Source organism: Coloeus monedula (assembly GCF_965178545.1).
Source record: "Coloeus monedula genome assembly, chromosome: 17".
In the NCBI taxonomy this organism is placed as follows: domain Eukaryota; kingdom Metazoa; phylum Chordata; class Aves; order Passeriformes; family Corvidae; genus Coloeus; species Coloeus monedula.
The window spans coordinates 7151632-7169338 of NC_138797.1; the positions used below are offsets into that span (position 1 = coordinate 7151632).

General features: G+C 56.5%; 1 protein-coding gene across 1 annotated transcript in view; it reads left to right on the forward strand.

Moving 5' to 3' along the window:
• Positions 1-11866, forward strand: part of NOL4L (nucleolar protein 4 like) — a gene marked incomplete at both ends in the record, with an annotated part of 58979 nt that extends 47113 nt beyond the window's left edge. The window contains 6 exons of the mRNA XM_082293049.1: positions 7024-7295; positions 7711-7896; positions 7976-8167; positions 8250-8372; positions 8639-8840; positions 11667-11866. Coding sequence (XP_082149175.1) covers positions 7024-7295; positions 7711-7896; positions 7976-8167; positions 8250-8372; positions 8639-8840; positions 11667-11866 — 1175 coding nt within the window. The remainder of the gene's footprint in view (positions 1-7023; positions 7296-7710; positions 7897-7975; positions 8168-8249; positions 8373-8638; positions 8841-11666) is intronic.
• Positions 11867-17707: the final 5841 nt, after the last annotated feature.

Consider the following 17707-nt stretch of genomic DNA (forward strand, 5'->3'; position numbering starts at 1 on the left):
TTGATGAGATGCCCACGGTGTGCTGCACATCACCAGCTACCCTAGACCACCAGCCTAGCAGAGCTTTCTGGGGAGGAGCAGCCTCTTGCCAAGGGCTGACCAAAAGCCAGGCTCTGTCCCCAGGTGATTTCCCCCCAAGTCCACAGCTGCACCTCTGACAGCTGGCACGCAGCCGTGGAGCAGTGGTGCTCATCTCGCTGTGCCCTCACAGGGTCACTGCTGCAGCATTGGGTGTCACACAGCTCCCAGGGCTTTCCTCCACCAGCCCAGCCCTGCTCCAGGTGAACACAAACACCCTTTGTAAGCCACAGGGGGAGCCCAGCAGACTATGGGCAGCTGTCTGATGGCTGGCTAGTGCAGGAGGTGGCCAGTGAGCCCCGAGACACTTGCTTAGCTGAGGCTGCAAAATCCTCACTGTTTTCAGGACTTCTTGCACCAGTGTTGAATTTTGGCCCCCTAAAGCCTGAGCTCTAAACAAGACTAGGACCAGCAGCCAGGCCTTACTACAGCTGGACGCAACCTTATTTTCCTTAGGGATATATTTCCTCTTTCTCCAGGGTGTCCCCACACCATGCTGGCACCACAGCAGGAGTCAACAAACGTGTCCCTGCCTCGCCTGAGCGGTCTGGGCTGGTGACTCCATTCCCATCCCTTCCAGGGCCACATCTGCTCCTCCCGAGCAAAGGCCCTGGTCTGTGATAAACACCTTCCTTGCGGTGTCCTTTGAAGGTTTTCCTTCCCTGCAGCCAGGCTGAGGAGTGCAGCAGGGACGCTGTGAGGCTGTGGTGGCTTTCCCCGCCTGGTACACTGAGCTCGGCTCCAGCTCTCTCATGGCTGGTGCAGGCACTGCCGAGTCAGTCAGTTTGTCCTGCTGGTGCATGGAGCAAAGTTTTGGGGGTCTATTCCTTGATTTGGAGCAGAGATGATCACCAGGCTATGGACAGCCAGCACCACCTCTGTCCCTCCCTTCCTCCCCAAACTGAGTACCCCCAACCAAAGGTGGGTGAGTGGGAACAGCAGGGTGAGCCCTGCAGTGCTCAGGGACAGTCCCTAAAGGATTGGGGGTGCACAGCAGTGTCTCTTTGGTGGTAGGTCTGTGCTGCAGGCACCAGCTCGGCATGAATCCGGCCCAAACCCACCAAACCCGTTTGTTTGGCGTGGGGAGAGGCAGTGCCCAGGCAGCACGGGGCCACGGCTTGTCCCCTCCCTGCGGCAGGATCCAGGTGGCTGCCAGTGGCACAAGGAGAGGCTTGGTCTGTGCCACCTCCTTCCTCAATGTAGAGCAAGGGCCAGCTCCTGGCTCAGCATTCCTTGAGCTGCAAGGTGGCTGGAGGAGCGGCAGTGGGAGGAAAGGGGCAGTGGTTGGGAGGAGAAGGGAAAACCGAGGGACAGAGTGTTTGTGACAAGGCTGCTCTGTGCAGCAGGAGCTGACGAGCTTTGGTGCATAAGAAAATGTCCAGCACAGGGCTGGCGCGGTGAGATCCCGGTGCCGGAGGGAGCTGCTCCCTCGGGCTGGGCAGTGGAGCTGGGGGGAGACGGCACTGGGGGGCACCTTTCATGGCAAGGGACAGGGAGGCGGCGGCACAGCGCTGCCTTGTCCGGCCAAGCTCTCCCTGCAGACGCGCATTGTGTCCGGCCGTGCCAGATGTGTGGCTCATCAAGGGCTCTGGTCGAGGCAGGGACCCAGGAAGGGAGTGTGGAGGGTGGACACTTTGTCTGGGACATAACGAGGTTTGCGTTAGCGAAGGAAGACAGGAAATAGAGCATCTTAACTGGAACCTGGCCAGCCCCAGTGCACTGCGACCCTCAGCCACGTTGCTTTTTTCTTTCTTATGCATCTTGGAGGAAAATGCTGGGCAGGACCTGGAGGAAATGGGCTCCATGCTCTGACTGCCTGAGCGGTGTGGGGCCAGGGCCTCTCCTGCCACTCACCACCAGTCATGGGTGTGGGAGCCCTGCAGTGCTGCTCCCTTGCCCCTGGTGAGTGTGGCACTAACACCCAGCAGTGGCCCCCCCATGGGGCCCCCATTCCCACTCGGTCTCTCTAATTTGTATTAAGTATCCCTTCCTCGCAGGCTTTCCTCCTCCCCTTCTTCGCCCTTCTCATCTCTTTTGTGAGTGAATAATTTATGGTACTTTTCATCTTCCTGGCTGTTGTTCCAGGCGGGCAGCGGTGGGATGCTCTGTGCCCTCCTGACAGCCACTCCCAGGCTGGGTGTGCAGCTCCATCCTTTTCCGGTGCCACGGCAGGCTGGAAATGGGACAGACCCACCCAGGAGCCGCAGGGAGACTCAGGTGTGGCAGAACTACTGCCATTGCCCATGGAGGCAAAGCAGGCAGGGCCATGGCTGGTGGATCCATGACGGTCCGTGGGGCACCAAGGGTCATTGGTGGGACCCAGCGTGGCTGTGACACCCACAACTGCCCAGGCAGGTGGGCAGCAGCCGAGGGAGGGCTGCCCCAAGGCCAGCCAGGGGTCCCATGGCAGCGGGATGTGGGCAGAGCCGGGTGGACCCTGGCCCACTGCGTGGTGCGGGGCTGTGGCGAGGTTTCCGTGGGCCGCTGGCTCTTACATAAGCTCATTGTTTCCTGAGTCAAAAGAGGTTTTGTCTCCGCTCTGGAGATGTGACAGGAGGAGGAACAATTTGCCCCATTCATCTTTAACTCTGCTCTGGAGAGTGGTGCGGTGGCCTGCGCCGGCGGAGACGTTAAACCCAACCACTTCCCCGCCGTAAAATCTCCTGGGGAGCAGGTGTTGGAAATCGCCCCTTCCCCTCCTGATCTCCTCAAATCCAGCGCCACAGAAATCAAGGATAATCCAGCAGCCTCTTCAAAATGAAAACGCTGAGCCCTGATTAATTCATTTAATAAGTGACTGATCCCCTCCTCCCCCAGCACCACGGCCCAAGAAGCCATTTTACTTCTTGCTCTCCTGGCCTGATGCTGGGGAGATGCCGGGGCTGCAGCAGAGGCACAAGGCTGGTCCCCCACAGCCACCTCTCCAGCCTCACCACGTGTCTTGTCATGGTCTGGCCTCTGCAGAGGGGACGAAGAGGGCAGCACTCCATGGACCTCAGGGCCAGCTGCCTCTGTTGGGCTCTCCAGCCTTATCAGTCTCTCCCGCACGGTGCCAGGGTCTGCTCCACCTCCATCCAGCCCGCTGGAGCCCCAGCTCGAGGGGATTAAACGGGAGAACGAGATAGTCCCGTTTTCCAACCGAAAGATCAAACCGGTTAGAAGTGACATTGTTTTTGCAGTTCCATCTGCTTCAATTAGGGCACGGGAGTGGAGCAGGGGGGCTCCCAATTATCCTCATTAGAGGGGCTCCTCGTGCAGCCAAGCTCCAGCCGCGAGCAGGGAGCTCACCAGGCTCGTGCTGGTTGATAATGAATATATTCATGGCTACGCAGCCTGGCCTTGCTCGCCTGCTGCTGCTGGAGCCCTGCTCCTGACATGTGCTTTGGGCCCTGCTGGGAGATGCAGAAAACCTCTCCAAGCTCCGGAGCTTGGTGGGTTTTGCCGAAATGGAGTGTGGTCAACACAGCCCCACCACGGCTCAGAGTCCTGACACAGCTGCCAAATCAACACAGGAGCCTACATCTGGTCCTAGCACCCAAGGTGGGAGCACTTCTTCTCCCTCTCCCCCAGGTCCCACTTTGCTGTGGGGTGCCCCAGCTCCTTTCAAGAATGGCTGTGGGCTGGAGATACCCTAGTGAAGTTGACCATCCCCATCCCCATCCCCATCCCCATACCTGTCTCATCCATCCCAAAAAGGAGACTGCAGCTCCCTCCTGAGCATTTTCAAGCTGGCTGAGGCTATTCCCACTCACCGATTTGAATTTGTGGCCATTTCTCTGCTCACAATACTGAGATTAACCCACCACTTTGTGTACGGAGCTTCTGGGAGAGCCTAACACGTAAAAATACAGAAATAAGAAAATATCTGTAGCTCATGGGTTTAAAAACCTCATTATTTATGTACATCCATCCTTGTATAAACTAAATGGTTCTTTTAGTAGGTGCTGGCCGCTGATACTAGATTCCCATTTCATTTTCTTATCCCACCTGGCAGGTTCCTAGAGACATCTTCCTCTTTGTTTGCAGTATCTTTTGCCTGTAGCAAACCCAGGGTTCGTAAATGCAGCAGCATCCGGTGGAAACCTGATGTGCAGCTGCTGCTGTGTGTGTTTTGTGTGACACAAAAGAAAACCTGAGACATGGAGAAATTGGGGCGGTCCAGGTGTCTCCCCCAGGATCCTGTCCGGTGTCAGCAGCCAGTGCAGGACTGTCACCGCCTACAGGAATGGGGGGCCAGAGTTGGGGGCTGTGAGGAGGGTGGAGGTGGATGGACAAGGGCAGAGTGGGATGCCCAGGGTGGAGTGGGGGTACTTAAGGCAGATTGGGGGTATCTGGGATAGGTTGGGGATGCTCACAGCAGGTTAGGGATGCTTTCATCCCTGCAGGGGTGCCCAGAGGAGGTTGGGGATGTCCAGGGCAGGTTTGGGGATGTGCAGGACAGGTTGGGAATGCTCAGGACACTTGCACATCCTTCTCCCAGGTGACGCCTCTCTTGGTGCCCTTGCCTGGCAGGGGTTTTGTGCCATGGTGGGCCCCCAGCCTTGCTGGTGCAGGCAGCCATGCCAGGGGCTGCCGAGGAGCTGAGGGAGGAGGTCCCCACCATCATCCTGGTCACAGCGCCGATTGGCCCTGCGCTGTTGCTGTGGCTGTGCCCGGGCCGATGGCAGGGTCTGGCCTACAGCTTGTGCCTCTGTGCATGGGAATAATTCTCCTTAATCCTTCCGAGAGGCATCGCTGGATGAGACTGGAGCCTCCCTCTGGGAGCCCCATCTCCCCTGGCGCAGAGAACAGTGCTGGGGGAGGGACAGCTGCCATCCTGGGCAGGGAGGCCTGTGTGCCCCCGGCCACCTGCCTGCTCCTGCTGGAGCCACAGCCAAGCCAGCATTGCTCCTGCACCCGTGCCGAGGGACAGCAAAACCCTGGGGGGCTCAGCACCAGATCAGTGCCCTGGGCCAGGAGGGGTGTGGGGGCAGGAGGTGGCAGTGTCCCAACATCCTGCCTCTCCAGATGCAGCAGAAGCCTGTGGACATGGTCTGGGATGCAGCCACTCAGTGCAGCCCCACCATTGCAACACTGGGACAGGAGACCGGAGCTCGTTTTGGGGAGGGGGCTTGGAGGGTTCCCCTGGATAAGTGCTGGCTGCTGAGCCCCTCTGGAGCCCCGCACTCCCTGGCACACAGAGCTGGTTGGGACCAAGGGCTTTTGCCAGGACCCAGCCCAGTGGTGGGACGGGTGATGCCTGCCACGGGCTCAGAGCACCCGGCACATAAACACCACCCCGGGGATTAGGTCAGCTCTGGTCATCACTCAGACGAGTAAGTGGATCAGCGCAAGGGAAAGGAGGGGGAGGGAGCTTTGCTGAGCAGGGAGCTCCAATGGGGACCTTTTAATTTAGGGGCTCATGGGGCCAGGAGCCGCCTTGGCGCAGGCGCAAGGCTGGGCAGCGAGCGCTGGCGCCCGTAGCGGGGCGGCTGGGGACACACTGCGGCAGCCAGCCCCACAGTCAGCTTGGATGGCCGAGTGTGCTCAAGTGTGTTTATTTTAAGGGATACAAAGTCCTGGGCCGCGGCAGGGTCACCGCAGCACTCGCCCAGCCTCACAGGAAAGTTTCCCGCAGGTGCTGGCAGGGGGAGGAGGAGGAGGAGGAGGGTGGATGGCAGCACCATCCCGCCGCCCTGCACCCGCACACCTTTGGACCTGGCGCCCATGTGCCAGGAGCCACCGGCGCGGGGCTGCGGCCGCCCCACAGCCCCGGCCCATTGTCCCGCGGTGGCCGGGCCGGGCGCGGGGACAGCCATCTGCTCGTCGCTGCCGACAGCTTCTTTGTTCAGCGCCCGGCGCACGCTGGCGCAGGAAGCGGCTCCCACGTGCTTCGCCCTTTCCCTCTCGCGGAGGCACCTAATGAAATAAAGGATTTACTGCGGCGAGGGGGAGGGAAGGGAACAGGCTGAGCAGTTTGAAATGTCGTGCCTGGCCCCAGGGCTGGGCTTCCTGGCCAGGTGCGGGCAGGGTGGGTGCAGGCAGTGCCGGGCTCTCTGCCGCTGCTGGGCTGTTCTTTGGGAGCCGCCGTGGTGGGAGCAGGCACAGGCAGGTGCCAGGGCCTGGGGTGTGAATGCAACCAAGAAAGATCTGTGCACTGGGTGTGTGTGGCACCACCACTGCCAGGGCCCTGACCTGTTTGTGTGGTGGTGAAGGGCCACGGATATGCTGTAGGGATGGCTCTAGGGTGTGTGGAAACCGGGAACAGCAGTGCTCTAGGGTGTAGGTCACTTGGGCATTGAGTGAGGCAGGAAGGACATCGTGCAGCCTGTCCCCTCCCTGCAGCAGCGTGCCAAGGAGGGCCCTTGCTGGGTGGTGTGCCAGCTGTGAGCAGAGCTCCTAATGGTGCTTCCAGCACCATGGATTCAGGGTTTTCCCACCCAAGTGAGCCTGTCTTCATGTGTCATCCGCATGGCCCAGCGTTCTGCGCAGCTGCATATCCCTGAACCACCAGTGCTGGAACTCGTCGCTTCCCACCGCACCCAGCCCCAAACTGGGCCAGGAGGACGGCAGGGGACCTGGCAGGGAGAGGCAGTGCCCCTTTCTCCTCCCTGCAATGCAAACAGAAACCGAAAAGGACCAAATTCCAAAGTTCTTATTCAAGCCCAGGCACCATGGCCGAGGGTGGAGGCACAGGGACTGTCACCTGCAGAGGGATGGGTGGCTCGGGCATGGGGCACAGCAGCACCTGGCGGGCTTTGAGGGATGAGGGAGTGGATCCCTGTGACGATGCCTTGCAGGCGTGGACACCAGCATCTGTACTTCCATCTGCTTCATCCCAGAGCCCAGAGCACAGCAGTGCCAGCCTGGCTCCCAGTGGCAGCTCAGCCACCAAGTGAGCCCAGAGCAGCTTTGGGAAGGTGGTCGTAGGGTGCCAAGGGGGTGACCACACATCCTTCTTTGCAGATGACTCCTCGTCAGAGAGCTGCAGTGGGAATGGCTCCTCCACCCTGAACCCCTCCACCTCCAGCAGCACGCAGGGCGACAGCGCCTTCCCCGAAATGAACGGCAATGGCACCGCGGCCCCCATGGACTTCACCGCCTCCGCCGACGACCAGCCCATCAACCTGTGCGACAAGCTCACGCCCGCCCACGTCACCCCTTCCTACCAGTCTGACAGCTGCAGTGCCGACGGGCTGCGCAGCAGGGTCAAGTACGCAGTGAAGACCACGGCAGAGGTACGGCCCAGGATGGTCTGGGTGAACCAGGGCCATCCCCCACACCCCAGCTGCCCTAGAGCTGGGCGCTGCAGTGGGCTCACCTCACCACTGACCGGCTATGCCACGGCCACCATGTGAGGAGGACCCCATTTCTGCTGTGTCAGGCAATGTTTCCCAGAGGATCAGGCAGAGCCGTGGCCCCAACCAGCCAAAGCTGATACTGGGCCATCAGGCTATCACAGGTTCACTGAGGCCAGCATGTTCCCCCCAGCCCAAAGCAGGCAGGAGGTGACACGCAAGGGAGCCTGACCATGGGTTCATCTCCCTGGGTTGCAGGGTGGCCTTTGGGAGAGGGGACAGATGCAGTGAGAAAAGGAGAAAGGGCAGGTGCATGAGGTAGGAGCTGCTGTTGGTAATCCCTGTCTCCCCTCAGTCCCCCCCATACAGCTCTGGCAGCTACGACTCCATCAAGACAGAGGTGAGCGGCTGCCCCGAGGACCTGACAGTTGGCAGGGCCCCCACGGCCGACGAAGATGATGATGACCACGATGACCATGAAGACAATGATAAGATTAATGACTCAGAGGGGATGGACCCAGAGAGGCTAAAGGCCTTCAATGTAAGGAGAGCTCCATGGGGAGGGTGAGCCTGACTGCCTTCCGTGTCAGGGTTCCCACCACCTGTCTTCTCATTTGCAGATGTTCGTGCGCCTTTTCGTGGACGAGAACCTGGACCGGATGGTTCCCATCTCCAAGCAGCCCAAGGAGAAGATCCAGGCCATCATCGAGTCCTGCAGCCGGCAGTTCCCCGAGTTCCAGGAGCGGGCGCGCAAGCGCATCCGCACCTACCTCAAGTCCTGCCGCCGTATGAAGAAGAACGGGATGGAGATGGTGAGTGGCTGTTCCAGTGCCTGTTGTCCCAGCACCCAGGGCAGCACGTCCCTGAGCATCCTCTCTGCTTGTGTCCCTGCAGACCAGGCCCACGCCGCCTCACCTGACCTCGGCCATGGCGGAGAACATCCTGGCTGCTGCCTGCGAGAGCGAAACGCGGAAAGCAGCCAAGAGGATGCGGCTGGAGATCTACCAGACCTCCCAGGTACGGTGCTGGCAGTTGCAGGTGGGCGAGGGACAGAACTGGCAGTGTCCTATGGTGGGGTCAAAAGTCTTTCTAAAAGTCTGAGGGGCTGCAGAACGGAACCCCGTGGTGTGTCCTGAGACTCAGGCCAGTGGGGATGGGAATGCTGGTTTGGACTGGCCACACTGCAGCCACAGGGCACCAGGCATCCCTGCACTGTCCATCCTGCTGGCTGCAGAGGAGAGCCAGGCTCCTCGCTGGAGTAAGTCTATGTTTCCCCTGTGCAGGACGAACCGATCGCTCTAGACAAGCAGCACTCCAGAGACTCCACAGCCATCACCCACTCCTCCTATTCACTGCCAGCTTCATCTTACTCCCAAGACCCGGTCTACATCAATGGAAGCCTGAACTACAGCTACCGTGGCTACGGGTCGTTGGGGGGCAGCCTGCAGCCCCCCGCCTCCCTCCAGACAGGCAACCACAGTAACGGTAAGTGGCAGTGCCAGGGGCACAGGGAGCCCACCCTGCCATGCCCGGGCAGTGCCCCAGGGGCTTCTGGCATCCCCCGCTGTGGAGCTGAGCTGGTTGCTGGAGGAGAGGCAGGGGCTGCTCCCACAGCTCCCACAGAGCCCAGTCATGGCAGCATCTCTCCCACCACTGCACAGAGCTGCTCCAAAATCCCCTCTTGTCCCTTCTGTCTGGTGGCTCTGCTCACTTCATCAGCAGGTGGTTAATTGTTGAACTGCACTTGGAAGGATGGTTTGGGTGGTACTGGTGGAGGGAAGGAGTGTCACTTAAAAAAAAAGGAGAATATGTACCAGATTCTCTGTTAATTATTAACAGGGGCGGGTGCCTATCACTGCCCTGATCTCCTGCTGGTATGAGCTGTTCTGCTCTCAGGGATGGGGACAGGGTGGGGGGCACAGCCAGCTCCTGCCACAGCTCAGGGGGGCTCTGAGGGGCTGGGGCCTGCCTGGGAACAGTTGAGAAAACAGAACTGATGCTGCAGGGTGGAAGGGCAGAAGGAGAGCATAGGCAGAGCTTGAGGTTAGGAGCAAGTGAACAGAGCAGAGTGTCCTGGGCCTGAGCAGGGCACACAGGAAGGCTCCAAGGTACCTGGTGACTCGCCCACCCCTGGGGCAAGAGGCATAGGATGAGACCAAGTATTCCCTCTGGCTCTGTCCTGCAGCAGTGGTGGCAGGAGGGGCTGGATCCCTTGCCAGTCCTTGTCCAGTCCTTCCACAATCCCCTGGTTGCCATGGCCTGTCCTGGTGCCCTCTCTGGGCTCCAGCCCCAGCCCACCCCGACGGGAGCCAGGATTTGGAAGGATGTGATTTCCGGAGGCCTGAGAGATGCCTGTCTGGGATTAACTCTTATCATCCCTTCCTAATGCTTCTTAACCCTGAATAAAGATCCCGTCCCAGCCTCCAGCTGCTGAGACCTAATCCTCACAGCAATGGTTCCTCCCCAGAGCAGCACAGGCACCCGGCCCCCCACTGCCAGGCACCCTCCTTTGGCCCCTCCATGTGAGACAGTGAACATGCAGGAAGGTCCCTGAGCAGCCCCAGGAGGAGCAATCAGGCCCTGGGTGCACAGCAGCCAGCAGCACCTCCCCTTCTTTCTTTCTAGGGGATTTTTAAACCTCTGTTTTGCAGTTCTCTTTTTCCCAAGCTCTTGCCCAGTCCTTCAGAGGGAAGAGCACTCTGCAAGGAGCTGCGTCTTCTCCTCCCTCTGAGCAGAGGCCCGCAGGGCTTTGCTGCCCAGAAGTGTCTTCACCCTCCATCCCCCACCTCAGGCAATTCTTGCTCAGGCCCACATCCCTGCTCCCAGCTCCTTCCTCCTTGGTGAGCCGGGAAACAGGCTCAGGCTCAGTTTACTGCTGCCTTTTCTGTCCAGTGAAATTGCTTTCGCATGAGAGCCTCCTCCTCCTTCTTCTCCTCCTCCTTTTTTTCCTCCTCCTCCCCCGCTTTGAAGCTCTGGTTCTCCTGGCATGGAACACTTCTGCTGGTGCTACTCCTCCCGCAGCTCCAGCATTGCTTTCCTTGGATGCTTTCCATTCCTCCCGGGGTGATGAGCTCCCCTCCCTGCTACCATCACCAGTGGCACCCACCTGGACTTGGGGGCAGCTGAACTCTCCCATCCCGGTTTGCAAACAGCCACAACACCGGTCCTTGCTCGGTGTCCCACGGCTGTGTCAGGCCACCCAGCAGGAGCTCAGCCATCCCAAAGCATCACCAACTGCTCCATCCGCCTGCAACACTTCAGCTCACAGCCCAGGGATTAGTTCAGTGTCTTCTTTCCTTCCCTCCGGGCTGCAGCCTCACCAGTCTCCTCTCCCTGACTACTGTCACATCTCTAGTACATCTCTTGGCTCTTCTCTCCTCATTTCCAGTTGATTGTGTGGTTCTCGCTCTTTGTTTTGCTTCTCTTACTTAGTCCAACATGAAGCTAGGTCTGGTTTTTCCCCTACCTTTACCTGCTGGGGTCACTCATCAAGATAAACCAGGGAAGCACAGCCCATGTGGGATGTTACTCCCCATATGCAGAGGGAAAACCAGAACCTGGAAGGTGATTTTGATGGGGCAGGTGACCTCAGGAGCTGGCTTAGCTCCCAGCAGATGCTCTCTTCACAGAGCTGTGGGCCTGGCTGCAGGATGGGATTTCTGTCACGATGGCTCTGAGACCTCTTTATAGAATCGCAGAATTGTTTGGGTTGGAAGGAACTGTAAAGTTGAGTTCATTCCAACCCCCTACCACAGGCAGGGACACTTTCCACTAGAGCAGATTGCTCCAAGCCCTCTCCAACCTGGCCTTGAACATTTCCAGGGATGGGCCAGCCACATCTTCTCTGGGCAACCTGTGCCATGGCCATACCACCTCACAGGGAAGAATTTCATCCCAATATCCAATCTAAGCCTGCCCTTTGTGAGGTTGAAGCCGTTGCCCCTTGTTCTGTCACTCCATGCCAATGTCCAAAGTCCCTCTCCAGCTCTCTTGGAGCCCCTTTAGGTGGTGGAAGGGGCTCTCAAGTCTCCCCAGAGCCTTCTCTTCTCCAGGCTGAACAACCCCAATTCCCTCAGCCTGTCCCCCTAGGAGAGGTGCTCCAGCCTTTGGAGCATCTCTGTGGGCTCCTCTGGACCTGTGTTCCTGTTGCAGAGGCACTGAGTGGCTGCTCTGATGTCTGGGAGCGGGAGCTCCTCACCTTATCTGAGCACTGTGGGGATCTTCCAAGTGGTGCAGAGGTCTGGAATCACAACAGGATGAGCATGGCAAAGGTTGCCATGCCTGAGCTTCCCTCTCACTTTTTCTTGGCAGGTCCGACTGATCTCAGCATGAAGGGTGGGGCCTCCAGCACAGCCCCCTCCAACAGCACCAGCCGGGGCATGCAGGCGGCCCAGCTCAGCCCCACAGAGATCAGCGCCGTGCGGCAGCTCATCGCCGGATACCGGGAGTCGGCGGCATTCCTGCTCCGCTCTGCAGACGAACTGGAAAACCTCATTTTACAGCAGAACTGACTCCCTGTGTCTGCATCACTCCTCGGTCGAGAAGACAATTTATACCTGCTAGAAAGAGGCTCCTGGCGGTGTCCTGCTCAGGACCACCATCGTCCTCCCGCCACGCGGTGGGCACATGTAGTTTTAGAAGGTGGGATCCAAAAGACCTGTTCTCTTTTACACTCCAAGCACCTGGGACTTCAGGCACAAGGACACGTTTTGGAACCGTACCAACACCAGTGCCTCTGGCTGACCAGAAGCCAACCCTGCAGCTTGGAAGGATGTGGGACTTTGAAGGGCAGAAGGGAGCCTGGGGAGGTTTGGGGCTGCAGATGTATTTAGAATAACCTTTGTGGACCCAAATGTTAGATTCCCATCCCCGGATAATTTCCAAGTCTTAGGTGAGCTGAATCACATATTTATTGAGAAATGGACCCTCCTCTCCCCTTAGTAATTTATTTTTCTGAAAATGGATTCTTTTGAGTTTGTACAGATTGCCAGTTTTTTGTCTGTCTGATCAGAAGGAATTTATTCCTGTGAAATAACACATTCCATATCACTACACTACTAATTTCCAGGCAGCTCTGCCTGTTTCTCTGGTGAACCCTTGTCCCACAAGGAGCAAGTTTGCCATCCAGCCCTTGATATCGAGGCTGCTCAGCCTCCAGTGAGTGTAGGTGGGAGCTGAACAGCAGCGCAAGCGTCCTGCTTAGGCCTTTGTTCTAAGGGGTCCCGTAGCAGCAGTGGGGTCTGAACCTCCCGCAGAGACTTGGCAAGCTCAGCAGACCTCCGGCTGGAAGGACACCTCGCACTCATTAAAGTCATTGCAGATAAGAGAAGGAAGGAGGAAAGGAAGGAGATATCTGAGAAACACTGTCTTGTGGTCACCATCCGTACTCTACCTCACACTCCATTGTGGGCTTCTTCCAGGACTGGCTGCGCCGGTCCTGGGGGACGGTGAGTGTTGCAGACATGGGGATCGTGCCGAGGAGGCTGGAACCTCCGGCTGGAGTCCTGCTGTGCCCGGCCGTGCGCTCCGCTCCGTCCGCAGCCAGCCCCGGGGTAGCACCGGAGAGGAACCGCCCGGGCCCCACGGGTGTGTGAGGCAGGGTGGCCCCAGGGCTCACCCCGAAGGTGAGCTGGAGTGGTGACTGCCTGTTTCTGCAGGAGAGACGGGCAGCATTGAGCAGCAGAACTGACAAAGTCCTTTCCGGGGCCCAGGATCCTTCCCCCTCCCTGCTCACAGTCCTGGAACAAGCCCACAGTTCCCAAAGTGTGGAAGAACCGTAGTCCGATGACCATTCTGCCCTGTTTCCACCCCCCCAACGATGCACTTCGTTTTGCTCAGTGCAATACCTACTGCCAGTGCTGCTAACCCAGGGACCTCGCTCCGGCCAGGGGTGCTGAGCCCAGCCCAGCAATGCAACGTGCTCTGGAGCTGTGCAGAGACCGGCGAGGGTCCCGCTGCTCCCCGCCCCCCGCAGCCCCCCCACTTGGCTGAAGTCCACACCATGAGATAGAAATTCGAGAAGTGTAAAGCTGTTTTGTAGGTAGAAACTTTCTCAGTTTGGAGCCAGCTTTTATCTTATTTTTTAGCCACTCAGAGCTAGCGGCCAGGGGCTGCTGCTCCAGGGGCCAACGCTGGTGGCACAGGCTTGAGCAGCCTTGGTCTGGCCAGGAGCAGGCCCGGGAAGTTCCCCTGTACCCTCTGTACCCCATGATGCTCCACACACTGGAAAGAGAAGCAAAACTACCCTGGTCTTAGTCTCAGAACAGAAAAAGCTGCTGGCTCCTGAGGCCAGATGTGCCTGGCCCCACAGCAGAAGGGACCAAGCGTTGCATTGACTGTTTTCCCCAAACCTTAAACTTTCCGTAGCATTTGGAGAAAAGGGACCCAGCCCCTGGCCGCGGGATGCAGCTGAGGGGTCAGTGCAGAGACGAGGTGGTGGCTCTTAGACCTGAGCCGGTGCTGGAACCGGGAGCATCGTGGCCACACCCATCCCCTCCTGCCCGCAGCAGCGGAGCATGGAGAGGGGGCCCGGGGACGCCAGCCCCCAGCCAGGGCTCAGACTTAACATTTTCCCCAGCACTTCACAAGCCTGCTTGGTTTGTCCACTGCATCCTCCCATACTTGGAATTTATGTAAATATTTATTTTTGTGTGAATACCATGAAGTAACAAACCTTTGACAAAATCTGTAACTGCAGCCATTTGTGAAAGTCTTACCGTTCAGGCAGGAGAGGCAGAGACAATCGCTGTCCCGGGATTCTCCCTCTCCGTGGTCTCCCACCCACACCGGTGCCTCTCTCCTCGGCAGAGGCAGCGGAACCTTTAGCCATAAGTTTGCCATCAGTTTGTACTGAAACAGAGGTAACCCGGGGGCACATGGACAGACCACCAACAGCCACAGTTGGGTTAAGTTTTATTTATCCAAGTCATTCCTGATCACCTCTGAACCTGTCTCGGCACATGTGGAAGTTCAGGAGCTCTCACACGTGGTCAAACTGCTGTAGAGGACACCGAGGCCACGTTGTACAGGAGGGTGCCCACCACTGCCCTGTCCCAGCACCTGATGTTTGTAGCCTGCAGCTGAATGGTACAGACTCAGATTCCCAAAGCCCTGGTGACAGCCACATCTGGGACAAGTTATGAAACAAACGGGATTGACTCCGAATTTCTGTCAGGGATCTTTTTTCTTCTTTTTTTTTTTTTTTCCTTTTTTTATTCGGTGAGCCACAGCGTTCTGGTTCCTTTGGCATGAGCTCCACAGACATCTCCGTGCTCTGCAGCTGCTCCGTGCTCCACCGTGGCTCCCTGTGCTCCAGGACTGTTCACAGCCACATTCCTGTGCTCTCACTGGGCAGGACGGGGTCAGGAATTGCTAGTCCGTGTTCTCAACAAGAAGGAACAAGCAGGAGCAGAATACACCGGCTTTCCAGATATCTGAGAGGTGGAAGGAGAATGCTGGGTTAGCAAATGGTCTGGATGGTCTTGGGTTTGGTTAAGAAAAGCTGATCACTGGTCGAAAAAAGAGATTTTTTTTTTTTTTTAATTTAATTTTATTTCAACACACCCATCCTGCCCTGGATATGCGGTTCCCATGACGCTGTTTCTCTATGGGAGAGCGTTCCCGGGGTTGTGAGCAGACATAACTTGTACCTCCCTGATCCCAAGGGCCACTTCGCTCCCGGAGCGGCCGTCGGATTTAGTACCAGTTCATGAAAAAAAAAATGCTGCTTTGAACTCAGAGGGTTAATATACTTTTGATTTGTAATTTTTTGTAAAACTTTTTACAAGGTAGCATAGTATTTCACCAGACACCAACTACAATCCGTCCATGGTCTGATTTTTATATAATTTAGTGGTGCTTTAGAAACTTTTGTTCAGTTGTTTCGGAGCTGTACAGCTCAGTTCTTCGCCTGTATCTACCTAAGACCAATGTGAACCTTTGTATTTTTGCTCCTAATTTTGGACTCAGTGAAAGTGTACTGTTTACATGTACAGAACTCCCGACCCCGTGTGTTCTGCCAGACCTGCTGTTGAAGAGGAAGCTGCCCCTCACCCAGTTCGTCTGCTTAACCCAGCCACAGCCTCACCCACCCACCGACACGCGCCTGCCCCGAGGGACACCCCACCAAACCCAGACACCCTTTAAGCAATTTTGGGTTTTGCACAAGCTGTTGTATTCTTTTTCCCTGGTAGTTGCACGGATCGGCTGCAATTCCAATCGGGAGCTGATCCGGAGCTCTGAAGCACCAGGTCTGGGCAGTGCTGCTGCCTCCCTATCCTCCTCCTCCTCCTGCTCCCACATGGGCGGGAAGGCGGCGCTGCCCGTAGGATCCAACTGATGTAGGGGAGCAGCGGAGGGAGCAGGGGGAAAACACTCCTGAGCAGAATTGGGAATACTTTAGGGAAGGGGGTGAGCTCGCCCAAGCCGGCCGCTGGCTTGGGGTGGAGGGTGGGAGCGTGGTCCCACGGGAGGCTCCCAACGAGGCAGAAGAGGCTCTTTGGGAAGCTGGTGCTTTCCCGAGGGCTCAGATAGAAAGTGTATGGCACTTAATCCAGCTTCTAAGGTGACACTTTATTGCTTAATCAATTGATTCCTTTGGAAATGATATTTTTGCAGATAGGCACCTATGCAACTTCATGTGGCTCTTAAGCAGATGAGCACTTCCTCCTCAACGAGCTTGATAAGAGTTATTTGTGTTATATACTGTGGATTTTTCCAGTAAATGTGGCTTAATATTTTAATTCTTAGAATGTGTGTCTATTATATATGTGATGCAACTTAATTCTGTTCTGTTTGTGGAATGATTAGCACAGGCCAACTCCCTGTCCCCTCACTTAACAAAGACCAATGAGCTGTTAATCGAGCTGTTATCTCCATGGTATTACTTGCTAAATGCACTGATTTCATAAGTATGTGGAATCCTTTTTTTTTTTTTCTTTTGAATCTGTATATCATATATAAGACTGAATCTACTTAATAAACACTGTATAACAAAAAGGGCTTTCTCCTCCACTGTTGAGCCCCGCTGGGTGCTGCTGGCCCCAGCGCTGCCCCTCGCCCCAGCCCCTGTGCGAGAGGTCAGTGCCATCAGTCACCAGAGCGGGATCTAAATTTAGGTGTTAAAAGGAAGTAAAAAAACCAAAACATCTCTCAGTCCTGTTGACATAAGCTGTGCTTTCCATTCCGTAACAGACAGCATGGGTACCAGAGAGAGCAGTGGCAGCACTCACAAAGGGGGCAAGGCACCAGTTTTATGCTTAACTTATATTTTGACAAAATTAATTTTGTGAAGTGTCTGGTTTTTGTGAGAAAAAAAAAGAAAAAAAAAAAAAAGTTTTCATTGAAGTTTGTGCGAAGTTCTCCCTCATGGAAAATACTGATTTTTCGTTATCAGCTTTATTCACTAAGTATAATAAACCTTTGCATCCATAAATGTTCCTCTTCAAGCGCTGTATAGATACCATCTCCTGGTTTGACCGTCCGGAGACCTGGAGGGTCCAAAGGGTTTGCAGCTCCCATGGAAACGCAGCTGCCCAGGGGTGTGGGGGTGCCAGCTGGCCAGGCGGGTGGGCTACCCCTTCCTGGGATTTGCTGTGGCTGCAGCCAGGACCGAGGCCAGGAGGACCCACCTGAGTGTTTGTGCTTGTAAACGATCACCTGGGACAGCACATCCCAAATGGAGCATCCGCAGAATTCATTAATGTCTGGCAGCACAGCACTGGTGGCCCTGTGTCCCTGACACCGTTGGGTCTATGACCGAGCCTCGGGCTGAGCTTTGGTTCCAGATTTCCAAGGGAGCAAGGAAGAGGGCTGCAAGCCACAGGGAGAAGCAGTGCCGGGCCCCACCAGCTGCAAACCAGTTGGCATCACCTGCTAAGGCCTCCACAGCCCCGTGGCCGGACTGACTCAGGATGTCCCCATGCCTGCAGGTGGCCCCGCCAAGCACGGCAGAGCCAGAGCCAAACAGCAGCTGGGCTGGGAGAAAGAAAATCTGTTACTTGGCACACAAATATCACAGAGAGGAAAAAAAAAAGAAAAAAAGGGTACTTGCTCTTTGTGAAATTCTGATGTTAATGGGTTTTACCCTTGAAACCCCCAAGCTCCCTTGTTCCAGAGGTAGCTAATTCTGATGCCATCACCCCACATCCCAATAAAACAGGGAAGGATTAATTACTGCATGTTAAAGCTTGGCTAAGTAACAACTCATTTTTTGCATTCCCCTTATTCAGTTTACTTAGATTATCCAGGTATCTTTAACTACACTGTGTGCAGCCTGCCAGAGTCAGAACATCAATGAACCACCAAAAACCACAAAAGCCTTTTTTCTCCCCAAAAAGCTGGTGCCAGACCAT